The sequence below is a fragment of the Pseudophryne corroboree genome, chromosome 3 (assembly GCF_028390025.1).
Source record: "Pseudophryne corroboree isolate aPseCor3 chromosome 3, aPseCor3.hap2, whole genome shotgun sequence".
NCBI lineage: Eukaryota > Metazoa > Chordata > Amphibia > Anura > Myobatrachidae > Pseudophryne > Pseudophryne corroboree.
In genome coordinates this window covers 49369881-49396467 of record NC_086446.1, presented here as the reverse complement: position 1 = coordinate 49396467, position 26587 = coordinate 49369881, and the positions used below count along the sequence as shown (strand labels likewise).

General features: G+C 46.5%; 1 protein-coding gene across 1 annotated transcript; it reads right to left on the bottom strand.

The window, feature by feature from the left end:
• Positions 1-322: 322 nt before the first annotated feature.
• Positions 323-25880, bottom strand: LOC135054696 (gastrula zinc finger protein XlCGF26.1-like). The gene is made up of 7 exons (XM_063957968.1): positions 25791-25880; positions 12750-12884; positions 12252-12443; positions 11385-11463; positions 11171-11268; positions 10913-11024; positions 323-1956 (listed from the first exon to the last, which is right to left on the bottom strand). Exons 2-7 carry the CDS (start codon positions 12825-12827, stop codon positions 620-622), a joined length of 1896 nt encoding a protein of 631 aa, XP_063814038.1. The 5' UTR covers positions 12828-12884; positions 25791-25880; the 3' UTR covers positions 323-619.
• Between the last annotated feature and the right edge of the window lie 707 nt (positions 25881-26587).

The window sequence follows — 26587 nt, the reverse complement described above, 5'->3', positions numbered from 1 at the left end:
AACCCAATGGCTCGCATATAAATAGATGGAAGCACATGTGCAGAATGGTTATTGCAATATTGCTCACAGTCCCCAGACAGCCACACCATGATTGATGAGAAGCAATGCATGTAATTATGTTCATCCAAGACCCTTACTGATTACCCATTCAAGTAGAACATACATCTAATGGTTCAACATTAGAAAAACAGATTGGGTGCAGCCGTAGTTAGTAAGCTTCTTGGATATCTATTCCTAAATATGCATGGGATAATAATTCTCTATAAGCACAATTTCTGGTAACATATGCCTTTGATGACAGTAAAGACACCTTGACAAACTATTTAAGCTGGACATAAGATATATTTATCCATTACCTTGAACCTCTATTACTTTACACATCAAAACAGGCAAAAAGCAAAACCACACATAGACAATTTGAAGAGTTTAAACAGGGTCAACTCAATTATTTTACACACAAAAAAAAAAAATGTTGGTTCTGCTCAATGAGGCGCATGAAATAGCATGCTTACTGAGATTTGTTCCACTTACAAAGTGTCAACTGCATAAATTGTGGTTTAAGGAAATCTTTTTTTTGTTGTTTCACGCAACCAAAACATCTGGGTAAAACATTTCCCAATTAAGAACTTGGAAATGGTTTCTCACCTGTGTGACGTCTTTGGTGTTTAGAAAGAGATGATCTGTGTATAAAACATTTACCACACTCAGAGCATGGAAATGGTTTCTCACCTGTGTGACTTCTCTGATGTATAAGAAGATGTGATTTGTACATAAAACATTTCCCACACTCAGAGCATGGAAATGGCTTCTCACCTGTGTGGTTTCTCTGATGTATAACAAGATCTGATTTCTGTATAAAACATTTCCCACACTCAGAACATAGAAATGGCTTCTCATCTGTGTGACTTCTCTCATGTTTAAGAAGTTGTGATTTGTGTGTAAAACATTTCCCACACTCAGAGCATGGAAAAGGCTTCTCACCTGTATGAACTCTCTGATGTGTAACAAGATCTGATTTAGAAATAAAACATTTCCCACACTCAGAACATGGAAATGGCTTCTCACCTGTGTGACTTCTCTGATGTCTAACAAGATGTGATTTGTCTGTAAAACATTTCCTACACGCAGAGCATGGAAATGGCTTCTCACCTGTGTGACTTCTCTGATGTATAACAAGATGTGATTTGTCTGTAAAACATTTCCCACACTCAGAGCATAGACATGGCTTTTCACCTGTGTGACTTCTCTGATGTCTAACAAGATCTGTTTTCTGTATAAAACATTTCCCACACTCAGAACATGGAAATGGCCTTTCACCCGTGTGACTTCTCTGATGTCTAACAAGATCTGTTTTGTGTATAAAACATTTCCTACACACAGAACATGAAAATGGCCTCTCACCTGTGTGACTTCTCTGATGTGCGACAAGAACTGATTTCTGTGTAAAACATTTCCCACACTGAGAACATGCAAATGGCCTCTCACCAGTGTGACTTCTCTCATGTGCTACAAGACCAGATCTCTGTGTAAAACATTTCCCACACTCAGAACATGCAAATGGCCTCTCACCTGTGTGACTTCTCTGATGTGTAACAAGAACGGATTTCTTCGTAAAACATTTCCCACACTCAGAACATGCAAATGGCTTCTCACCTGCCTTAGCTGGCTGCTGGGTAATATGCTGTGTGTTCTGTGTAAAACATTTGGAATCTACACAACAATTAAACACTGTATCTACTGTAAGAGCTGTAACAGATGTACCAATATCAGAGATATCAGGAAAACATTCCCCATGATCGGAGAGATCATATGATATATATGCACTATGACAAGTTGTATGTATAACTGGGGTGATAGGATTTTCTTCTGGAGAATCTTGAGTAACTTTATCTTCTATTTTACGATCCGGAAATAAAACGAGATGTTCCTCTGACACGCTCCTGCTGTTACATCCATCTGCAGCGAATAAAATAAATGTATGGATATATAAATGTTTCCCCCTAAGAAAAAATAATCCAAATATGTAACAACATCAAACATTCAAAATAAAAAAAGAAACAAAAACACCCATACAAAGTCACAGTAATATACAGAAGTACAATTATTAGTAAGGGCATAAGATTACAAAGCTTATGAAAATTTAAATCAAAGACATTATATAGAGCAAAATGACCTCGGGAGCATATTACCAAGCAGTAGTAGCCCCGTGGTGGCCGAGCCTTGAAGGATCTATAGCGTCATTATGAGCACTTATTAAGGGGGGGATTTCAGCCACCTGGCCTACAGACCATCAAACTTGAGAATAGCATTTTTATTGGTATCTGATCTACAGAAATTTCTCCTTGCTTACAGTTTTGTTAATGGTCAGCAAAGCAAGGATCCAAAGGAGCCATCAAAAGCGATGGTCAAAACAAAACGACAAGGACGTATTGTCCATTGTACTTGTCCAGAAGATCCTCATCCAGGATATCCAGAATACAGTCCTTTGAGACTAATAAGGGGAGAAGCATACCAGTGGGAGTGATCGATCTGGTGACCGCAGACCAAAATGGTAAGCAGTCAGTATGCCGGCAATTAGATGGCTGGCTGTCAAATTACCGGCACCAGAATCCCGGCTTGCAGCGGAAACGCCAGTATAGTAATCCTGACATCCATGAAGATGCCGAAATCCCGACAGATGACATCCCAAAAGTAAGTATAGGAGGTAGGGTTAGCGTTAGGCCAGGAGGGGGGTGTTTAGGTTTAGGCACTTACCTGTGAAGCCTCCACTGCCTTTATGTTACCTAGCCCCGGTCGGGATTCTCTCTATCGGAATGGCGCTGTCTGTTTTCTGAATGCCAGTCACGTGTACATATGCCACCAAAATGAGGATTTTAATACCTACCGGTAAATCCTTTTCTCCTAGTCCGTAGAGGATGCTGGGGTCCACTTAAGTACCATGGGGTATAGACGGTTCCGCAGGAGCCAAGACTTTTCAAATGGTGTGAACTGGCTCCTCCCTCTATGCCCCTCCTCCAGACCTCAGTTATAGGAACTGTGCCCAGGGAGACGGACATTTCGAGGAAAGGATTTACTTTTAAACTAATGGTGAGATTCATACCAGCTCACACCTCAACCATGCCGCACAACATGGCATTCAACATAACACATGCCAACAGGCATGAACCATTTACAGCAACATGCTGAAAACAAATGCAACACAACTAGTGTAACTCTAAGGAATTAAAAACTGTAGGTAAAATACGCACTGGGTCGGGTGCCCAGCATCCTCTACGGACTAGGAGAAAAGGATTTACCGGTAGGTATTAAAATCCTATTTTCTCATACGTCCTAGAGGATGCTAGCGTCCACTTAAGTACCATGGGGTTATACCAAAGCTCCAGTACGGGCGGGAGAGTGCGGATGACCCTGCAGCACCGATTGACCAAACTTGAGGTCCTCATCGGCCCAGGTGTCAAACTTATAAAATTTAGCAAATGTATTTGACCCTGAGCAAGTAGTTGCTCGGCAAAGTTGTAATGCCGAGACCCCCCCGGGCAGCCGCCCCCAGGATGAGCCCACCTTCCTAGTAGAATGGGCCTTCACCGACGTCAGTAACTGCAATCCAGCCGTAGAATGAGCGTGCTGAATCGTCCCTCTGATCCAGCGCGCAATAGTCTGCTTGGAAGCAGGACACCCAATCCTGTTGGGAGCATACAGGACAAACAGAGCCTCTGTTTTCCGTATCCGAGCTGTCCTAGCGACATAAATCTTCATAGCCCTAACGACATCTAGAGACTTTGACTCAGTGAACTTGTCAGCAGCCACTGGCACCACAATAGGTTCGTTTATGTGGAAGGATGAAACCACCTTCGGAAGAAAATGTTGGCGAGTTCTCAACTCTGCCCTGTCTTCATGGAAGATCAGGTAAGGGCTCTTGTGAGACAAGGCCCCTAACTCAGACACCCGCCTTGCGGATGCCAAGGCTAAAAGCATCACCACTTTCCAAGTGAGAAACTTCAACTCTATCTCCTGTAGTGTCACGAACCGATCTCTCACCTCTGCGGGTTCTGGGGTCCATCCGTTGCCGGTGCAGTTGCTCGCGGTGCTGTGCGGCCGTGTGGGGACGCAGCGTGGTCAGTGGCACAGGTGATGCAGGTTCTGGGAGCTGGGAGTGCGGGGACCAAATGGCCAAAGGCACCGCAGTGTGTCTGCAGTATAGGAGGCGGCCATGTTGGAGACCAAATGAGCACCAGAGAGCACTTGTGAAACACCTGTGGGTAAGTGTTAGCCAATCCCGTGCTTGTGCTGCCTTTAAGTAGGCTGGGATTATGTTACTCTGAGCCAGTGCTTTGTTGTATCTACTCTATGCTCTAGCTCTGTGCTCTCTCCGTGCATTCCCGTGTGATTCCCGTGGTCCAGATATCGCCTCCGCTCCCAGAGCTCTGCCTGCAGCCTTCACTGCTAAAGATCCACCAGCTCCCTGCTGTGCTGTCAGTCAATCGCTCTCCCAGTGGCAAACAAGTGGATTTCCAGAGTCTTGTGAGAGGTTACCCTGTCTGCCTGCTTCAATCACACAGCCTTTGGAGGATTCTACTAAATTCAGGTGCTCGTCTGTTCAGCTCTAAACTTAACCCATTTATCACCATTGTCGTCTGCTGCAGTTTCACAGTGCTGTGTTATCTTCAGAACTCGCAAGTAACCCATTTCAGTATTGTATTTTCATTGTTGCTGCAATCAAGGACAATTCTTCACAGCCTTTCAGTTTAATCTTTAAGCTTCAGTACAAGTCTCTACAGTTACTCATTTATGTCTGCAATATCCAGTTAACACTCCCTACAGTTTGGCAGCAAGCATTGTTTCTTTTGGACAATTCATCATTCATTCACAAACCTGCTTAAAAACTCAGTTTTATGAACATTTCCTCAATGTATCTTTAAGACTGTTCCTGCTTATCATTCTACCACTCTATGCAATACGTCAGTATATATATGGTGATTAATAACATGTCATTTAACTCCTTACTGGAATTGTTGCCTCTAATAAATATATGAAACGGAACTTTCTTCGTCCTCCCTGCTTTTCTCATACCCCAGCACCTTCCCCTTCGGTTGGTCCAGGGTTAACGGATTCACAAAAACACTCAGCCCTGACATGTAGAGGTTCAAACCAGTCCGATTGAAGGAACTGCAACACCACATTAAGGTCCCATGGTGCCACTGGAGGCTGGATGTGCAGAACCCCTTTCACAAAGGTCTGAACTTATGGAAGAGAGGCCAATTGTTTTTGGAAGAAAACTGATAAGGCTGAAATCTGGACCTTGATTGAACCCAATCTAAGGCCCGCATCCACACCAGCCTGCAGAAAATGGAGAAAACGTCCCAACCCAAACTCTTCCGTAGGAGCCTTCTTGGATTCACACCAAGACCATATTTTCTCCAAATACGGTGGTAATGTTTAGACGTTACTCCCTTCCTGGCCTGAATAAGAGTGGGGATGACTTCCTTGGGAATACCCTTTCGGGCTAGGATCCGGAGCTCAACAGCCATGCCGTCAAACGTAGCGCGGTAAGTCTTGATACACGCACGGCCCCTGCTGTAGCAGGTCCTTGCGAGGAGGAAGAGGCCGAAGATCTTCTATGAGCAACTCCTAAAGATCTGGGTACCAAGCCCTCTTTGGCCAGTCTGGGGCAATGAAGATTGCTCGAACTCTTGTTCTTCTTATTATCTTGAGAACTTTTTGGATCAGTGGAAGTTGAGGGAAGACATACACCGACCGGAATACCCACTGGGCCACCAGTGCATCCACTGCTATTGCTTGAGGGTCTCTTGACCTGGAACAATATCTCTGAAGCTTCTTGTTGAGACGAGATGCCATCATGTCTACTTGAGGAACTCCCCAGAGACTTGTCACCTCTGCGAAGACTTCTTGGTGGAGGCCCCACTCTCCTGGATGGAGATCGTGTCTGCTGAGGAAGTCTGCTTCCCTGTTGTCCACTCCCGGAATGAAAATCGCCGACAGAGCTTTTACATATTTTTCTGCCCAGAGAAGAATCTTTGACACCTCTGACATTGCTGCTCTGCTTTTCATTCCGCCTTGCCTGTTTATGTACGCGACTGCTGTTACATTGTCCGACTGCACGGGATGATCTTGAAGAAGATGTACAGCATGTACAAGGCCGCTGTAAATGGCTCTCAACTCCAGAACGTTTATGTGAAGGCAGGCTTCCTGACTTGACCATTTTCCTTGGAAGCTTTCCCCCTGAGTGACAGCTCCCCAGCCTCGGAGACTTGCATCCGTGGTTACCAGGACCCAGTCCTGAATCCCGAACCTGCGTCCCTCTAGTAGGTGAGAACTGTGCAGCCACCGCAAGAGCGAAATCCTGGCTTTTGACGACAGGATTATCTTCCGGTGCATGTGTAGATGGGATCCGGACCACTTGTCCAACAGGTCCCACTGGAATACTCTAGCATGGAATCTGCCAAACTGTATGGCCTCGCAGGCCGCCACCATTTTCCCCAACAACCGAATGCACTGATGGTTCGACATACTTGTTGGTTTCAGTAACTGTTTTACTATTTTCTGGATTTCCACAGCCTTTTCCACTGGAAGAAATACTCTCTGAACTTCCGTGTCCAGTATCATCCCGAGAAAAGACAACCTTTGTCTTCGGTTCCAACTGTGACTTTGGAAAATTTATGATCCAACCGTGTTGTTGGAGTATGGACAGGGAGAGAGTGATGTTCTGCAGCAACTGCTCCCTGGACCTCGCCTTTTTCAGGAGATCATCCAGATAAGGAATTATATTGACTCCTTTTTGACAAAGGAGGACCATCATCTCCACCATCACCTTGGTGAATACCCTCGGCGCCGTGGAGAGACTGAAAGGCAACGTCTGGAATTGGTAATGGCAATCTTGGACCGCGAATCTCAGATAAGCCTGGTGAGGAGGAAAAATGGGAACATGCAGGTAAGCATCCTTTATGTCTACTGACACCATGTAGTCCCTCTCCTCCAGACTGGAAATCACTGCCCTCAGCGATTCCATTTTGAACTTGAACCTTTTCAAGTAGAGATTCAGATTTTTTAGGTTTAAAATCGGTCTGACCGAGACATCCGGCTTCGGAACTACAAAGAGGCTTTAATAAAACCCCTCCCCTTGTTGTGAGAAAGGTACCAGGACTATGACCTGATCCTGACATAATTTTTAAATTTCCGCTGTTACTGCTTCTCTTTCTGGAAGAGAAACTGGCAAGGTCGATTTGAAAAATCGGCATGGGGGAACGTCTTGAAACTCCAGCTTGTACCCCTGGGACACTATTTTTAAAACCCATGGGTCCAGGACAGATTGAATTCAACCTTGACTGAACAGTTTCAGATGTGCCCCCACCCGAGCGGCCTCCCGCAAGGGAGCCCCAGCGTCATGCTGTAGATTTGGCAGAAGTAGGTGTTGACTTCTGCTCCTGGGATCCTAGAGACGCTGCGGATTTCTTTTCTTTTCCCCTTCTCCTACCTGCAAAGAAGAGGGAACCTTTGGCCTTTTTGTATTTATTGGGCCGAAAGGACTGCATGTGAGAGTGATATGTCTTTTTTGCCGGTGCAGGAGCATAAGGCAAAAATGTCGACTTACCTGCGGTAGCCGCCGAGACTAACGCATCCAGCCCATCAATAAGGCCTCACCTTTATACGGGAGAGCCTCCATATTCTTTTTGGAATCTGCATCCGCGTTCCACTGGCGAATCCACAATGCCCGCCGAGCCGATACTGCCATGGTAGCGGCTGTTGAACCCAAGAGTCCAATATCTTTCATGGCTTCTAGCATGTATGCGGTCGCGTCTTTGATATTACCTAACTTAAGGAGTATCTCATCTTTATCAATCGTGTCAATTTCTGATGACAAGTTGTCTGACCATTTTTCTATAGCACGACTCACCCACGCGCAAGCAATTGTGGGCCTGAGCAGTGTACCATTGGCAACATAAATGGATTTTAATGTAGTCTCCATTTTGCGGTCTGCCTGCTCCTTGAGTGAAGCCGTCCCAGGTGCAGGGAGAATCACTTTCTTTGTCAATCTAGACAGGGCACTGTCTAACACCGGGGGTGACTCCCATTTTTTCCTGTCCTCTAAAGGAAAAGGATAAGCCATCTGAATCCTTTTGGGAATACGAAATTTATTTTCAGGATTCACCCACATCCCATCAAAAAGAGTATTTAGCTTGTGGGAAGGAGGGAAAGCAACCTTAGATTTATTTTCCTTATAGAAATAGGCCTTCTCCTGAGGTACAGGAGGGGCTTCTGTAACTTCCAAAACTTCCCTTATAGCCACAATCATATATTGTATATTTTTCGCCAATTTTATGATCTATTTCCCTGGAGTCACTATCGTCGACACAGGAATCAGAGTCCGTGTCGGTATCATTATGTACAATATTTGCAAACGGTCTCTTATGTGACCCAGAGGAGTCGCCTGCGGGTGGAAGAACAGAACCCTGAAAAATCACATCTTCCACAGACTTTCTCCAGCATTCTGCATGAGACTCAGACTTATCTAATCTCCTATTGATATGATGCACAGTATCACGTATTTCTTTCACCCATGCAAGCTCTTGGTGTGCCCGCAGCGCAACCACATTACAACTCTGTGTCCCTAAAATGCCTTCCTCCGGGGAAGAACTCCCTGCCTCAGACATGTCACACTCGTGCACTACACACACAGACACTCTGGGATTTATAGGGGACAGACCCACAGTAAAATCTGTCAGAAGGACACAGTATAGGAGCAGCCAAGTTCACAACCCCAGCGCCAGTACACAATGTCTGTGAACACAAAATGCCCACTGACATGCAGCGCTTTTTATAATGTAAATACACCCTGTAAAGCACCAAATTCACTGTGCACCCCCTTGTTTTGCACCCTGATACTTGTATTCAGAAGTGGAGGAGGACCAGCATTGTCTCTGCAGCCTGAGGAGAGAGAGAAAATGGCGCTGAGCAGTGTGCTGGCTGACTGAGGAGGAAGCTCCGCCCCCGCAATGGCGCGTTTCTCCTCAGAGATTTCTTCTATAATATTTATACTGGCGGGTGTAGGGCTGTGCCTGGGCATCTTATGCCCCCTTTTAGCCAGTTTCATAAGGTTTTATGCTGCCCAGGGCGCCCCCCCCTGCACCCTGCAGTGCCTGTGTATGTGTGGGCAGCAATGGCGCGCTGCGCTCCCGCCAGCCGCACGGTACCTTTAGCCATCACTATCTTGATTGAAGATTCATCTTCTAACACTCACCTGTCTTCTGACTTCTGGCTCTGTGAGGGGGGTGACGGCATGCTGTGGGAGTGAGCATCTAGACACGGCTAGTGTTCAGTTCCCTTCAGGAGCTAATGGTGTCCTGTCAGCCAGAAGCAGAGCCATGAAACTCTTTAGGAAGTTGGTTCCTACTTCTGCCCCCTCAGTCCCACGAAGCAGGGAGACTGTTGCCAGCAGTTCTCCCTGAAAACAAAAAACCTAACATAAGTCTTTTCAGAGAAACTCAGTAGAGCTCACCTGGAGTGCATTCAGTCTGCCTGGGCACATTTCTAAAACTGAGGTCTGGAGGAGGAGCAAAGAGGGAGGAGCCAGTTCACACCATTTGAAAAGTCTTAGAGTGCCCACGGCTCCTGCGGGACCGTCTAAACCCCATGGTACTTAAGTGGACCCCAGCATCCTCTAGGACGTATGAGAAATATATGGACCTTGGGATATGACCACAGAAGTTGGTAGATCGACCCCTGGGGAGCATGGCATTTAGGATACGTTGAGAAGTACCTACCTCCAAATTTGCAAGAAAGCTCAGGGGTGACACACAGTGACATGATGTGAGAAAAGAGCAGGAGTATAATAGGGGCTGATGGCTCCTGATGTATGAGATACACCAGAGAGTGTGGAGAGGAGACTGGTCAGATCTCTGGGCTGGTAACACACAGTGACATGATGTCAGGAGGAGAACAGAAGTATAATAGGGGCTGATGGCTCCTGATGTATGAGATACACCAGAGAGTGTGGAGAGGAGACTGGTCAGATCTCTGGGCTGGTAACACACAGTGACATGATGTGAGGGGAGAGCAGGAGTATAATAGGGGCTGATGGCTCCTGATGTATGAGATACACCAGAGAGTGTGGAGAGGAGACTGGTCAGATCTCTGGGCTGGTAACACACAGTGACATGATGTCAGGAGGAGAACAGGAGTATAATAGGGGATGATGGCTCCTGATGTATGAGATACACCAGAGAGTGTGGAGAGGAGACTGGTCAGATCTCTGGGCTGGTAACACACAGTGACATGATGTCAGGAGGAGAACAGAAGTATAATAGGGGCTGATGGCTCCTGATGTATGAGATACACCAGAGAGTGTGGAGAGGAGACTGGTCAGATCTCTGGGCTGGTAACACACAGTGACATGATGTGAGGGGAGAGCAGGAGTATAATAGGGGCTGATGGCTCCTGATGTATGAGATACACCAGAGAGTGTGGGGAGGAGACTGGTCAGATCTCTGGGCTGGTAACACACAGTGACATGATGTGAGGGGGAGAGCAGGAGTATAATAGGGGCTGATGGCTCCTGATGTATGAGATACACCAGAGAGTGTGGGGAGGAGAGTGGTCAGATCTCTGGGCTGGTAACACTCAGTGACATGATGTAAGGGGAGAGCAGGAGTATAATAGGGGCTGATGGCTCCTGATGTATGAGATACACCAGAGAGTGTGGGGAGAAGACTGGTCAGATCTCTGGGCTGGTAACACACAGTGACATGATGTGAGGGGGAGAGCAGGAGTATAATAAGGGCAGATACATTTTAAGCTTTAATTTTTACTGACAAAGGAGGGTGTAGGATAAAATATTGTTGTAGTGACTGAGGAAGGAGAATATGTGACTGTTCTATAATAAGTGTTTATATCTCACCTGTGCTGATATCTGTAGGGGTTTCCTCCTCCTTACACTGCTGATCATCTCTCACATACGGCTCTTCTTCTCCATCTATATCTTCTGCCTTTACTTCAGTCAAATGTTCTCCCTATATAACCCACAAAATAATAACACTTTAATAGGTGTACAATTATATTAATAGACATATAATAGTATAAGACACACAAAACAACTCTACAAATCATATAGTGACATTCACTTTGGTATATTAATGAGTCCCTAAATCCCACCTACCTGATGCTCCTGTGGGATCCTGTGATTTTCCTCTGTACAATCCTGAGAATACAGAGGACGGGGACATCTCTCTGGGGTATCTCTGTTACTGGGCCCATCTGTAGGAGACACACAGTGCCTGAGTACAGTGTATATATGTGATTATCAGGTGATGTGTATATAGGGGCCCCCATATCTGCTCTCCCCTGTACAATACATGACAATCTCCTCTTACCCAGTGATGTGAGGGGCCGGTGATTCTCCATCTTCACGTCCTTGTACAGACCCCTGTGTTCTTCTATATACTCCCCCTCCTGCATGGAGAGACAGAAAGTGACATCCTGACACCTTATAGGAACCTGACACACACAATGATACAGTCATCACCCAGACACATCCCCTGGTGTTACTGTATAATATCCCATTCCCAGCAGTCACCTCTCCAGTCATCACCCAGACACGTCCCCTGGTGTTACTGTATAATGCCCCATTCCCAGCAGTCACCTCTCTAGTCATCACCCAGACACGTCCCCTGGTGTTACTGTATAATGCCCCATTCCCAGCAGTCACCTCTCCATTCATCACCCAGACACGTCCCCTGGTGTTACTGTATAATGCCCCATTCCCAGCAGTCACCTCTCCAGTCATCACCCAGACACGTAACTTGGTGTTACTGTATAATACCCCATTCCCAGCATTACCTCTCCAGTCATCACCCAGACACATCCCCTGGTGTTACTGTATAATGTCTCATTCCCAGCAGTCACCTCTCCAGTCATCACCCAGACACGTAACTTGGTGTTACTGTATAATGTCCCATTCCCAGCAGTCACCTCTCCATTCATCACCCAGACACGTCCCCTGGTGTTACTGTATAATGCCCCATTCCCAGCAGTCACCTCTCCAGTCATCACCCAGACATGTCTCCTGGTGTTACTGTCTAATGTCCCATTCCCAGCAGAAACCTCTCCAGTCATCACCCAGACACGTCCCCTGGTGTTACTGTATAATGTCCCATTCCCAGCAGTCACCGCTCCAGTCATCACCTAGACACACCCCCTGGTGTTCTGTTACTGTATAATGCACCATTTCCAGCACTCACCTCTCCAGTCAGCAGCTGAATGATCTTGTTGGTGAGTTCCAGGATCTTCTGGTCATTGTGTTTCTCATGCATCAGTGAGTTAGTTGGAGGCACCATGATGGGGCTCTGGGTCCTGCTCAGTACTCCTGACACACGGGGATGATTGCTGGGTGTCTCACAGTCCCCTAAAGTCTTCTTCACTACTGTGTATTCCTGTGCATTAGGGGAGATACCAAAAATCAATAAATACACTCCCAGACCACCACATCTCCCCAATCATGACCCTGTATTATTACTATAGATATAAGTGGCATCACTGTGACACTCCCAGATCCGCTCATCTCTCCAGTCATGTCCCTGTATTATTACTATAGATATAAGTGATGTCACTGTGATACTCCCAGATCCCCTCACCTCCCCAGTCATGTCCCTGTATTATTACTATAGATATAAGTCATGTCCCTGTATTATTACTATGGATATAAGTAATGTCACTGTGATGCTCCCAGATCACCTCACCTCTCCAGTCAGCAGGTAGATGATCTCCAGGGTGATGTTTATAATCCTCTCAGTCCTGTGACTCATATCCGTGTCCATCCTGAGTACAGAGTGTCTGACATGTAAAAAGACTCTGGTTCCTCACAGCTGGAGTGCCTAGGAATAATATATCATAATACACATCACACAGAACACATATAACATAGATATGTAATACTTGGTGACCGGTAAGTTCCTCTTTTGTACCCCCACTCCCTATAGCCATAGAGCCATAACCCAAACCTAATAAGATTCTGTTATACAACACTAAAGATGCTCTCCCTGTACAGAAGGACACCACCGGCCGCTACCCTTGTACAATAATAATTCCAGAACACCGCAGGCCGCTCCCCCTGAGTAATAATAATAACAGGACACCACAGGCTACTTCACTTGTATAATAAAAGGACACCACAGGCTGCTCAAACTGCTTAATTATAATAATGTCATCAGGACACCACAGGCTGCTCACCCTGTTTAATATTAATAATTATAAAAGGACAACACAGGCCGATCCATCTGCATAATAACAATAATAATAATAACAACAACAACAACAACAACAACAACAACAACAACAACAACAACAGGACACCACAGGCTGCTTCCCCTGTATAATAATAATAGTAACAACAACAACAACACCACCACCACCACCACCACAGGCCGCTCTCCCTGTATAATAATAATAACAACAACAACAACAACAGGAAACCACTGGCTACTCCCCCTGTATAATAACAACAACAACAACAACAACAACAACAACAACAGGACACCACAGGCTGCACCACTGCATAATAATAACAAGACACCACAGGCTGCTCTCCCTGTATAACAACAACAACAACAACAACAACAGGACACCACAGGCTGCTCTCCCTGTATAATAACAACAACAACAGGACACCACAGGCTGCTCTCCCTGTATAATAATAACAACAACAACAACAACAACAGGAAACCACAGGCTGCTCTCCCTGTATAATAATAACAACATGACAACACAGGCTGCTCCCCATGTATAATAATAATAATAATAATAATAATACAGGTTGAGTCTCCCTTATCCAAAATGTTTGGGACCAGAGGTATTTTGGATATGGGATTTTTCTGTATTTTGGAATAATTGCATACCATAATGAGATATCAAGGTGATGGGACCTAAGTCTAAGCACAGAATGCATTTATGTTTCATATACACCTTATACACACAGCCTGAAGGTCATTTTAGCCAATATTTTTAATAATTTTGTGCATTAAACAAAGTGTGTGTACATTCACACAATTAATATAGGTTTCATATACACCTTTCCCCATGCTGAAGGTCATTTAATACAATATTTTTAATAACTTTGTGTATTAAACAAAGTTTGTGTACATTGAGCCATCAGAAAACAAAGGTTTCACTATCTCACTCTCACTCAAAAAATTCCGTATTTAGGAATATTCTGTATTTCGGAATATTTGGATATGGGATACTCGACCTGTAATAGGATTTTAATTACCTACCGGTAAATCCTTTATCGTAGTCCGTAGAGGATGCTTGGGTCCACATTAGTACCATGCGGTATAGACGGGTCCTTTGGGAGCCATGGGCACTTTAACAGTTTAATAGTGTGCACTGGCTCCTCCCTCCTCCCTCTATGCCCCTCCTACTAGACTCAGTCTACAAACTGTGCCCAAGGATACGGACATACTTTGAGAGAAAGAAATACACAGATATTGTCGAGATTCACACCAGCTCACACATAACAGAAAGGAAAGGAAGCTAACCAACTTGGAACAATTCAGCAACGGCTGAAACAACATTACTGAACCAAGTAACAATGCAGGAATACGAAGCACTGGGCGATCACCCAGCATCCTCTTCGAACTACGAGAAAAGGATTTACCGGTAGGTAATTAAAATCAGGAACTGCAGCACCACATTAAGATCCCAAGGTGCCATAGGAGGCACAAAGGGAGGTTGGATGTGCAGAACCCCTTTCAAGAAAGTCTGAACCTTAGGGAGGGCCGCCAGTTGTTTCTGAAAGAAAATGGACAAGGCCGAAATCTGGACTTTAATGGAGCCCAAGCCAGCCTGCAGAAAAAGGAGAAACCGTCCTAGTTGAAACTCCACCATTGGATACTTCTTGGACTCACACCAAGGCACATACTTTTTCAAAATTCGATGGTAATGTTTAGACGGGACTCCCTTCCTAGCCTGAATTAGGGTAGGAATGACCTTTTTCGGACTGCCCTTCCGAGCTAAGATCTGGCGTTCAACCTCCATGCCGTCAAACGTAGCCGCAGTCCTCTTCGCGAATGGCCCCTGTTGAAGAAGGTCCTTGTGAAGAGGAAGAGGCCTCGGATCCTCCAGGAGTAACTCCAGAAGATCAAGCACTCCTTGGTCAGTTCCGGAGCAATGAGGATCACCTGAACTCTTGTTCATTTTATTAGCTTGAGAATTCTTGGGATGAGTGGAAGTGGAGGGAACACATACACTGACTGTAACACCCACGGAGTTACCAGTGTGTCCACCGCCACTGCCTGTGAGTCTCTCGACCTGGAGCAGCACCTGCGAAGCTTCTTGTTGAGGCGAGAGGCCATCATGTCTAGGTGAGGTACACCCCAACGGCATGTCACCTCTGCAAACACCTCCGGGTGGAGGCCCTATTCTCTTGGATGGAGAACGTGTATGCTGAGGAAGTCCACTCCCGGAATGAAGATTGCTGATAGTGCCACCACGTGGTTTTCTGTCCAGAGGAGGATTCTTGTTACCTCATTGCCGCTCTGCTCTTCGTTTTGCCCTGTCGGTTTATGTAGGACACTGCCGTCACATTGTTCGACTGAACCTGCATGGCCTGATCTTGCAGAAGATGTGCCGCTTGTAGAAGGCCATTGTATATGGCCCTTAGTTCCAGAATGTTTATTGGAAGGATGGATTCCAGACGACCACTTTCTTTGGAAAGTTTCCTCTTGGGTGACTGCTCCCCAACCTCTGAGGCTTGCATCCGTGGTTAAAAGGATCCAATTCTGAATCCCGTACCTGCAGCCCTCGAGTAGGTGAGAAGTTTGCAGCCACCACAGGAGTGAAATTCTGGCTTTTGGCAACAGGTGTATCCGCTGGTGCATGTTAAGTTGTGATCTAGGAGATCCAGCTGGAAGAACCTTGCATGGAATCTTCCGTACTGAAGAGCCTCGTAAGAGGCTACCATCTTCCTCAGAAGGCGAATGCACTGATGAACCGATACCCAGGCTGGCTTCAGGACATCTCGTACCATTTATTGGATCACCAATGTACAAGTACTCTCTGCACTTCCGTGTCGAGTATCATCCCCATGAAGGGCAGTCTCCTTGTCAGTTCCAAATGTGACTTTGGGAGATTCAGGATCCACACATGATCCTGGAGTAGTCGAGTTCAGAGAGCCATACTCTGCAACAACCTCTCCCTGGAAGACACTTTTATCAGGAGATCATCCAGATATGGAATTATGTTAACTCCTTGTCGGCGGCTTAGTAGCATTATCTCTGCCATGACCTTGGTGAACACTCTCGGTGCTGTGAAGAGGCCAAACGGCAGCGCTTGGAACTGATAATGACAATCCAGCAGCGCAAATCCGAGATAAGCCTGGTGAGGCGGCCAGATCAGAATGTGAAGGTACGCATCCTTGATATCCAGGGATACTAGGAATTCCCCTTCCTCCAGATCTGAGATCACCGCTCTCAGAGATTCCATCTTGAATTTGTATTCCCTTAAGTAGGGGTTCAATGACTTTAGGTTTAAAATCGGCCTTACCGAACCATCCGGTTTCGGCACCACAAACAGGTTGGAATAATAACCCCAGTGGTGTAGGTGAGGTGGAACTGGGACAATAACATCTGTTTTGACCAATTTTTGAATGGCTTCCTGTAGGATAGCACTGTCTGTCAGCGAAACTGGTAAGCCTGATTTGAAGAATCTGTGAGGTGGGAGTTCCTCAAACTTCAGTCTGTGGCCCTGGGTAACAATTTCCGTCACCCAGGGGTCTAGGCCTGATGACGCCCAGATGTGACTGAAATTTTTTAGTCTTGCTCCCACCTGCACGATCCCCAGGCTGGGAGGTCCACCTTCATGCTGAAGATTTTGAGGAGACAGAACCTGGTTTCTGTTCCTGAGAACCTGTTGGAGCAGGTTTCTTGGATTTTCTCCGACCACCCCTAAAGAAGGTGGAAGGGGATTTGGATTATTTTAATTTTGCGGTCCAAAAGGACTGCAGCGTAGACGTAGGATAAGATTCCCTAGTCGGTGGAGCCGATGAGGGGAGAAAGTTTGACTTACCCGCAGTTGCCGTGGAAATCCACGCATCCAATGCATCCCCAAACAGAGCCTGACAATTTTCTTTTCTTTTTTTTATAATTTTTTTATTGAAGCAATATATGCAATACATACATAAACATTCACTGTAATTCAAACCTTCGGTAGAAGGGTAACATGTGAAAACGAAACAAAGGAGAATGCAGTTGAGTCCTTCGTCAAGAGACATATCCATTATAAGAAAGCAACAGTATCATATCAGCATGAAACAAGTCCCCGGAGACCACAGGCTCCACTGATCCAAAATCTAGCTCAGTCGATTGACCTAGACTTATACATATGAGGAAAGAAAAGAAAAGAAAACCCGTGTCCGTACTTTAATTCCCCACCCATCCGCCTCCAAAGCCCCGAGTGACAATCAGTTTTAAAGCACAATCGGTGGATCCCCCGCAGCCATTCTAGATAGAAACCATTCTGTATTGGACACGGAGTCACGGAGCTGTTTCCTAACCGATGTCGACAAGGTCGTTATATAGCTCTCCCAAACTTCAAATTTTTTTTTTACCTTAGTATCTTTTTCCAGCAAGATGCCTATCCACTCCATCCTAAAGAGGTAGAATAGTTTGGCTTTAAATAATGATAGTGTAGGTGGATCCCTAGCTATCCACACTTGCAGAATGGCCTTCCTAGCCGCTATACTAACTGCCAGCAGCAGCTTTTTACTGCCCAAAGAGAGGCGCTGATTCGGTGGTAAAATACCGAAAAGCGCCCACTCCGGAGACAACCTCCAATAGTTCACAGGATCGGCCGTCAAGTAGTTTCTTATATGTATCCAAAACTGTCTGATTATAGGGCATGTCCACAGGCAGTGAAAGAGATCCGCCTGGAGAGTGCCACATTTCCAACATGTATGTGTATCAGCAAGTCCTATCAGGTATCGTCTATGAGGCGATAAATAAGTCTTATGTAAAATATTAGGAGACATTTCTTTATACCTAGAAGAGGGAAATAATTTACAGGCCTTAACATGTGCCGCAAGTAAGTCCCTAGTCTCAATGTCTGGGAGACAATCCTTCCAAGACATAATACCTCCCAGTCCCCTCGAGTAATCTAGGACGTTCCGAAAGAACCATATGCAGTCGAAATCGCCTTACGAACCTTGGGGGTTTGTTTCAGCATTCTATCTATCGGATTGTCCCAATCCCCAGGTGAAAAATATCCGATAGTAGATGAAACATAGTGTTGAGCCAAAAGAAAGGCCACAGGATAGGCCAGCAAAACTGGATATTTAGTAGTGGCCTCCTGGAATGTGAGCGGCCTCGAGCCCTGTATATCTACTAGATCACCGATCTTGGAAACACCCCCCAACCGCCATATATTAAACGGATATTGTGCCCGACCATCTTGGAAGTCAGGATTAGCTATAAACAGAAGATGTAATGATTTGTGGGCATTTAGATCAAGTTTATGTCGCATATCCGTCCACAGCTTCCTAATGCTCCACAATAGTGGGTTTCTCCTCAGCTCCTTGTACACCCCCCGAGCGCGCAGATGCAGAAAGGGGATTAGATCCCCCCCTTGTAAAAATTCCCTATCTAAGTCTGTGTTTGTGTACGTGTTGTCATTGTGCACCCAGTCATGGAGGTATCGTAATTGGGCCGCTTGGGAGTACCAGAGAATATTAGGGAAATGAATCCCCCCATTTTCTGCAGTCTGCTGGAGCTTGATCAACGCTATGTGCGGTCTCCCTCCCTGCCAAATAAATCTTCTAAAAAAAAAATTGAGACATTGAACGTCTTTAGGTAAAAGTACATGCGGCATGGCTTGAATAAAGTACATCAAACGGGGGAATGATATCTTAATCAAGCTAGCCCTCCCCATATATGATAGAGGCATTGATTTCCAGGTCTCAAGTTCTGTTTCAATTGTTTGGATGACCATTTTTCAATCTATGAACATACTCAATAATTTGACCCCTGAGAACGGTCTTTGCCGCACCCCAAAGAATAGTTGGGCGGTCCCAGTGCTCCAGGTTATCGTCTAAATAGTTGGCCCAATTAGTTATCAAAAATTTCCTAAAATCATCACAATTATAAAGATAACTCGGAAATCTCCAAATCCTGGAGCCTCCCGACTGAAGAGTTCTTTGCAGCGTCAATGTCACAGGAGCATGATCCGATATCAAAATGTTGTGGATATCAGCTTGCGCGACTTGTGTAACTAGAGAGTCTGCAACCAAGATTGAGTCAATCCTGGACCAGGATCGATGAACCCCAGAAAAGAAAGTAAATGATCTGTCAGAGGGATTGAGGAGACGCCAAATATCAGTAAGCTGAAGGGAGACTTTTAAAGTTTGGAGATGTGTCCAAAAAGAGGATCTGGAAGTGTGTGGGACAGGATGTTTATCAATAGTAGGATCATCAACTGTGTTCCAGTCGCCTCCCAGGATAAATTGAAAATTATTGCGTTGTAACAGCTGAGAGCTTAATTCTTGGAGGAAGGCAGCTGTCTCACCATTGGGTGCGTAGACATTAACCAGTGTATATTTGTTACCCCAAATTTCCACATCCAAAATTAAATAACGCCCTTCCGGATCAATAACAGAGTTTAAAACAGTGTAGTGTAGGTGTTTGCTAAATAGGATTGCCACCCCCCTAGTCTTCCTCGTGTTATCTGCGGATACACAGCTATCTAACCAAGGTGCCCGAAGAGTAGAGGAAGCGCCCGACACCCAGTGGGTCTCTTGAAGAAATATAATTTGAGGTTTAAACCGCTTCAGGTGTGCGACAACTCTTTTCCGTTTAATTGGGGAGTTAAGGCCGCCCACATTCCAGGATAAAATCTTACAGCAAGAATCCGATGAAGAGGTCCTTACACCGGGATCAGTCATTAGTCTACTAACCTACACCCACCTGAGGGTGATCGTCCAATGGGAATATCACGTCACAGAGTCATCCGCCTCCTTCCCAGCGAGCGGAGAGGAACGACCAAAACCATACTGCACCATAGAGCTCAGGAACAGACCGGGTGAGGAAGGCACGGCACGGGCAAAACAGAAAAAAACAAAACAAGAAAAACACACATCGCTTCACAAAACATTTTTCATTTTTTCCAAGCCAAACTAATAACAACGCAAGTGCTAAACCCTCCGGTAGCACTGGCGAGAAACCTATCAATAGTAAATGCAACATTTAAATTCAAGCTGAGTAGCATGTAATGAGACCAAATGTCCCCCTCATATGAAAATTAAACCGACTCAGGGCATAAAGTATGAAATAACAATATATCTAGTACTGGGGTGATGGATTCCCAGGATTCAACATGTGTGTAACATGGGATTTCGCAGTGGCAGGATCAACAAATAGCAATGTGCGACCATTGTCATGAACGCGCAATTTAGCTGGATACATCAATGCGAATCTAGTATTGCTCTCATGGAGTATTTTGCAAACATCCGAGAATTCCCGTCTCTTCTGCGCAACAGAGGCCGAGAAATCCTGAAAAATCAAAATACGCTTTCCCTGCACTACCAGTTGCGGGAGTTTGCGGTAAGAGCGCAAAACATGTCCCTTCAGACGAAAGTCCATGAATTTCGCAATGACCGGTCTCGGCTTCACTTCAGCATCAGGGCGAGCAGGACCAATTCTATGCACCCTTTCAATATGTGATAAGAATGGGGCATCTGTAATTTCCAAAGCCAGGAATATATCAGTCGTTATAAAATCTGACAGTTGCCTGTCTTTAACTGTTTCGGGGATGCCCACAAAGCGTAGATTCGATCTCCTATCCCTGTTCTCAAGCTCATCTATTTTCGCCTGTAAAGTTTTAAGTGAGGAATCTTGAGTGTCAGTGGAGCGCTGGAGTGTGTGTATCTGGTCTTCCCCATCACTAACCCGTTGTTCTAATGAGGTGATCCGTGAGGTGTTGTGGTCAATTTTCGCAAGTGTTGAATCTAGTAGTGTCTGTATCTGTTCCAGCCTTTTGTCAATTAAAGGGATATTTTCAAGTTTCTTGTCAATTTGGGGCATGAGAAGCCATATGCATTAAAGAGGGCTGACCAGGAAGCGCCTCCATTTCCTGAGTTTGGTCCCGGGAGTTCCCTACCTCCGGGGGAGAGGGGGGGTTAGGTTTCCCCGCTGTGTTCTTATTCTTACTCATTCTTGTAGTGACTGAGGATTGGGAAGATCTTACCGCTGGAGTTTTATGGACGTATTTGTCCATCTCCTGGTCCGTAGACCGCTATGTGCAATAAGCTGGGGACTCGTGTACAAACACACAGTAGTATATGATAATAAAACACCTCACGTAAGAGTCAGAAGATATGTCAGAGCTACTCAGCTAAGAAACAAAAACAAAATTTAAATAGACATTAACTCACATATTATACAGTTAAAGGTACTGCAGAGACATTGCACCTTGAAACCTCCAGGTTGAAGCAGAGGTCGGGGCAAAACAACGGTGAGACACATAATATGAGAAATATTGTAAATTGCCCCCCCCCCCCAACAAAAAAAAAAAACTTTGCAAAAGGTAACAGTGGATTAATATAGTCAGGTAAATGTATCCGTGCGTCCTAACACTAGGTAGCCACCAGGTGGCGATGTAACCTCAGAAATTCCTGCACAGGGGCTGCAGAAACTTCAATGAACTCATGTACCAATGCCGCATGAGGCAGCTTCAAACAGTAATAATAAGTACAGTATTAGTGTTAATGGTGGGCAGATAGAGAAAGAAAAAAGTGAAGAGATAAAAGGGGGAGAATCTAGCGAGATACAGAAGAAAGAATAAGAGAGAGGCCTGGGCCCCCACACCTCAAGGTGAAAGGGCCAGAGCAAGGAGGAGAGATTGAGCAATTCGTCAGAAAGAGGTATGAGGTAGTACAAGAGAGGTTAGGGAGAGGCACATAACAGGCAGGTATCAATCATTGTAAAAGGAGGCTGTATAAGTCTCGCATGTAAAGATGCAGTCCCGGGCAGCAGATCCAAGCAGCCAGTGGTCAGCGGCAGGCAAGACCCCAAACAGCCACTATCTTTCTGAGCAGTGATTACTACGCCAGCGTGCACCCAAGGACAGTTCCCAGCCTCATATCCCAGCCAATATGGAGGGGTCCAAGTGCGCAGGGCCTACCCCAGCAATCACCGCCGCTGCACTATACAAGGTCTCAGTATTCCGGATGTCCAAACTCCGGCAACAGGTTCAGAGGACTGGAGAGGGACCTTAACACCCCGGGAGCCGAGGGCAGTAGCGGCCACCCCCCAGGTAGCAAACGGGCTCGATTCAGCAGGCTCTCACCTCGCCCGTGATGACAGGTGTCTCCTGGGATCCTCCACCGCCGCTCAGCCGGCGCCCGTCACGGAAGCCGATCACCGCCGCGTCGCCCAGCTTCGCCTCCGGACTCTGCAGCGCAGACGTGGAAGCAGGGGGAAGCCAGGTCAGCGTCCTCCGCTCTAGGGGCCATCTCCGGTTCAGCGCCCCGCCGCCGTCAGTCGAACTTCCGTCCCGCCGTTTGGTCCCGCCTCCGGACACTGCAGTACAGCCTTGGGAGCAGAAGTGAGGGGGAGCTGGGCCAAGACCACCGCTCCAGAGACCGCCGCCGGTGCAACGCCACACCACAGCCAGCCGTGGGAGTCTCCATGAGCGTCCAGGGGCAGCAGGGGCAAACGAGCACCGGGGAACAGAAGCCGCCGAGCCGCCAGCAGGACACGAAGCCTCTGCACCTTCCCAGAACGGATGGGTCACCACCAAAGGGCCGCAGGTAAAGGGAGATCCCCGCGTGAGCGGCAGGGGATGGGTATCACCGGGCCTCCACTCTTCGCACCGGATCCCACGCCGGCGGTCATGCAGGCCGTCTCCTTGAAGGCCGAACTTCGGGGGCACACAATCACGCTCCTACCCTTGCAGGGTATCTCCAGGTTCCCTATGATGCAGGGGTTGACAGAGAGTGTGTCTCGGGAGAATAGAGGGTGGATAGCAGGGGATGTTAGTGGATTTCCATCCTGCAAGCCGGAGCCCAGCTAAAAAGCAGCCATGCTGGATGGCCCGCCCACCGGAAGTCGCCTGACACTTTTCTTGGATTCTGCATCTGCAGTCCATTGGCGTAAGCAGAGTCCTCTGCATGCTGATACTGCCATGGAAGTAGTCCTTGCATTCAGCATTCCAAGGTCTTTCATGGCCTCTACCATGAATCCAGCGGAATCCTGAATGTGACGCAAAAACAAATCAATTTCACACCTATCCATAGCATCTAAATCCTCTAGTAATGTGCCTGACCACCTTACTATGGCTTTAGAAATGCGCAAGCAATAGTGGGCCTTAAAGCCACGCCTGTAACAGTGTATAAAGATTTGAGCGTAGTCTCAATCTTGCGTTCAGCTGGCTCCTTTAGGGCGGTTGAACCAGGGAAAGGTAAAACCACCTTTTTAGACAACCTAGATACAGAAGCGTCTACTATAGGTGGAGTTTCCCATTTCTTTCTATCCTCTTCAGGGAAAGGGAAAGCAATAAGAATTCTTTTTGGGATCTGGAATTTTTTCTCTTGGTTTTCCCAGGATTTTTCAAATAAAGAGTTCAGCTTTTTAGAAGCAGGGAATGTAAGGGAGGTTCATATTTTCTGTAAAATAAGATTCCTCTTCCGGCTCAGCTGCCTTCTTACTAATATGCAAAACATCCCTAATGGCTTCAATCATCAACTGCACCCCCTTGGCAAGGGATGCATCACCCCCCTGCATATCCCCATCACCGTCCCCTGTATCAGTGTCGGTATCAGTGTCAACTTGCATTATTTGGGGAAGTGTACATTTTTAGGGTATGTAGGTGGGGTATGGGAGGGAGTAGGAGCAGAATGCTGTAATCCCTCTGCAGACTTTCTCAAAAACTGCATCTCTTTCTCGTTATGTGACATCCTTGATGAAATCTGTGTTATCATTCCCCGTAAAGAATCCACCCATGGGGGTTCGGATTCAACAGGTTGGGAAAGCACATTGCAGTCCTGAGTACATGGGATAGACTCTACAGGAGAAGATACACATTCTGCAGCACAGGATACAGAGCCCTTAGACATGGTTATGTGGATACACATACACACAGGAAAATGTCAGACACAGTTTCCCCCAGAGTACCTTCAGAGAGTCACAGAGCATAAGGAGGCAGCCACACAGTGCCCCAGTAGGCAGTTGATATAGTAAAAGCCCGGCGCTGAGTAACCTTAATAGGGTAATCAGCTCTAAAATCACTCTCCCCCCTGTCTAAAACACCCTGGTACCGCAGAGATATGCTGGAGTTATGTGGAGGGCAGCGCTCCCTGTCAGCGTCTCCTTCTGATGATCAGCAGGGAGAAAATGGCGCTGGTGAGTGCTGGATCTGCTCTGAGGAGAAGTCCCGCCCCCAGTAATGGCGCGTCTTCCTGCACTTAATTGTTTATACTGGCCTGAGGTAATTTGCTGCTAACAGTGGGATTAGCCCCTGTTAGCATTATGTGACCAGTGTAGGGTGATTGCGCTGGCCCAGGACGCCCCTCACAGCGCCGTGCAGTGTGTCCGCTGAGCCTTCCGAAGCGCAGCCTGTCAGAGCTGCGCTCCCACCCTTGTGCCGCCATTGCTGTTAGGGGGTGGCGGCCGTGTTGCGGGAGTGAGCGGTCGCCTCGTGGGCTTGCGATCAGCACCCTCAGGAGCTCAGTGTCCTGTCAGCGGAGATAGAGAATTATTAACTTCTAGAGTTGGTTCCTACTACCCTCCTAGGTCCCACGAAGCAGGGAGGCTGTTGCCAGCAGCGTTCCTGTAACCTAACACTCTTAGAAAAACAATAAAACTAAAGAAACTCCTAGGAGCTTCCCTAGCTGTGACCGGCTCCACCGGGCACATTTTCTAAACTGAGTCTGGTAGGAGGGGCATAGAACTTACTATTAAACTCTTAAGGTGCCAGTGGCTCCCAAAGGACCCGTCTAAACCCCACGGTACTACTGTGGACCCCAGCATCCTCTAGGACGTAAGAGAAAACAGGACACCACAGGCAGCTCACCCTGTATAATAATAATAACAACAACAACAAAAACAGGACACCACAAGCCGCTACCCCTGTATAATAATAATAATAATAATAATAATATAGGACACCACAGGCTGCTCCCCCTGTATAATAATAATAATAATAATAATAATAATAATAATAATAACAGGACACCACGGGCTGCTCCCCCTGTATAATAAAAACAGGACACTACAGGCAGCTCCACCTGTATAATAACAGGACACCACAGGCTGCTCCCCCTGTTTAATAATAACAGGACACCACAGGCCGCTCCCTCTGTATAATAATAATAATAATAATAATAACAACAACAACAACAGGACACCACAGGCTGCTACCCCCATATAATAATAATAACAGGACACCACAGGATGCTCCCCCATATAATAAGAATAACAACAGGACACCACAGGCTGCTCCCCCTGTATAATAATAATAATAATAATAATAACAACAACAGGACACCACAGGCTGCTGCCCCTGTATAATAATAATAATAGGACACCACAGGCTGCTCCCCCTGTTTAATAATAACAGGACACCACAGGCTGCTCCCCCTGTTTAATAATAACAGGACACCACAGGCTGTTCCCCCTGTATAATAATAACAAGACACCACAGGCTGCTCCCTCTGTAAAATAAAAATAATAACAGGACACCACAGGCTGCTCCCCCTGTATAGTAATAGTAATAATAATAATAATATATAGCACCATTACCTGATGTTTCCTCTGCGCTCCTGCCCACGTTCAGAACCTTCTGTTGATGTTGAGCACAGGGGGAGGGGATTAGGCCGGATGTAAGGTGAAACGCAGAAGTGGAGCGCACAGGCAGATTGAGTGGTGGACCGCACAGACCGGAACTGAGTTGGAACGCGGACGTACATTGGAACGCACAGAACGGAAGTAGCGTGTCCCGGGCTGAGGTGTGTCGTTGTAGAGGGCTGTGGCTTGGTGTTCCCGGCAGTGAGTTTGGGGTAGATGCTAGAATCAAGTGGGCTAAGGGACCTTTTCCGTAAGGGGGAGGAGTTACGACGCAAAGGGGAGGAGCTAGGCCAGCGGGAGTTTGGGGGATCACTAGTGACATTGGCGGCGGTATATGAGTGCAGGAGCCCCCCTCCCGCGGTGACTGCTCTGCATGGTAACCTCTTAGTGACCAGACTTCCTTTTACCATGGTAATGAGTGTCTCCATAGTGTGTGTATGCTGGGAGGCATATGGTGGCATTGTGCAGCCAGCTACATTGTGTACAGCTGGTGATGTCCATTGACAGGTAGTCCCGCTTTGTCTGTGTGATGTGGCCATTGCCCCTGTGCCCCTTGTGTGTTACTGTCCTAAACTGTTATGCACCCGTGTGTTACTGTCCTGAGCCGCTATGCACCCGTGTGTTACTGTCCTGTGTCGCTATGCACCCTTGTGTTACTGTCCTGTGTCGCTATGCACCCGTGTGTTACTGTCCTGTGTCGCTATGCACCCGTGTGTTACTGTCCTGAGCCGCTATGCACCCGTGTGAAACTG

Bases quoted from the DNA above. Each gene is read 5' to 3' on its own strand.
- LOC135054696 (XM_063957968.1), bottom strand. From the start codon at position 12,827: ATGGACACGGATATGAGTCACAGGACTGAGAGGATTATAAACATCACC. The intron at 12,444-12,749 runs GTGAGGTGATCT...CCTAATGCACAG, and splicing joins TCTACCTGCTGACTGGAGAG to GAATACACAGTAGTGAAGAA. The intron at 11,269-11,384 runs GTAAGAGGAGAT...TGTCTCCTACAG, and splicing joins CCGGCCCCTCACATCACTGG to ATGGGCCCAGTAACAGAGAT.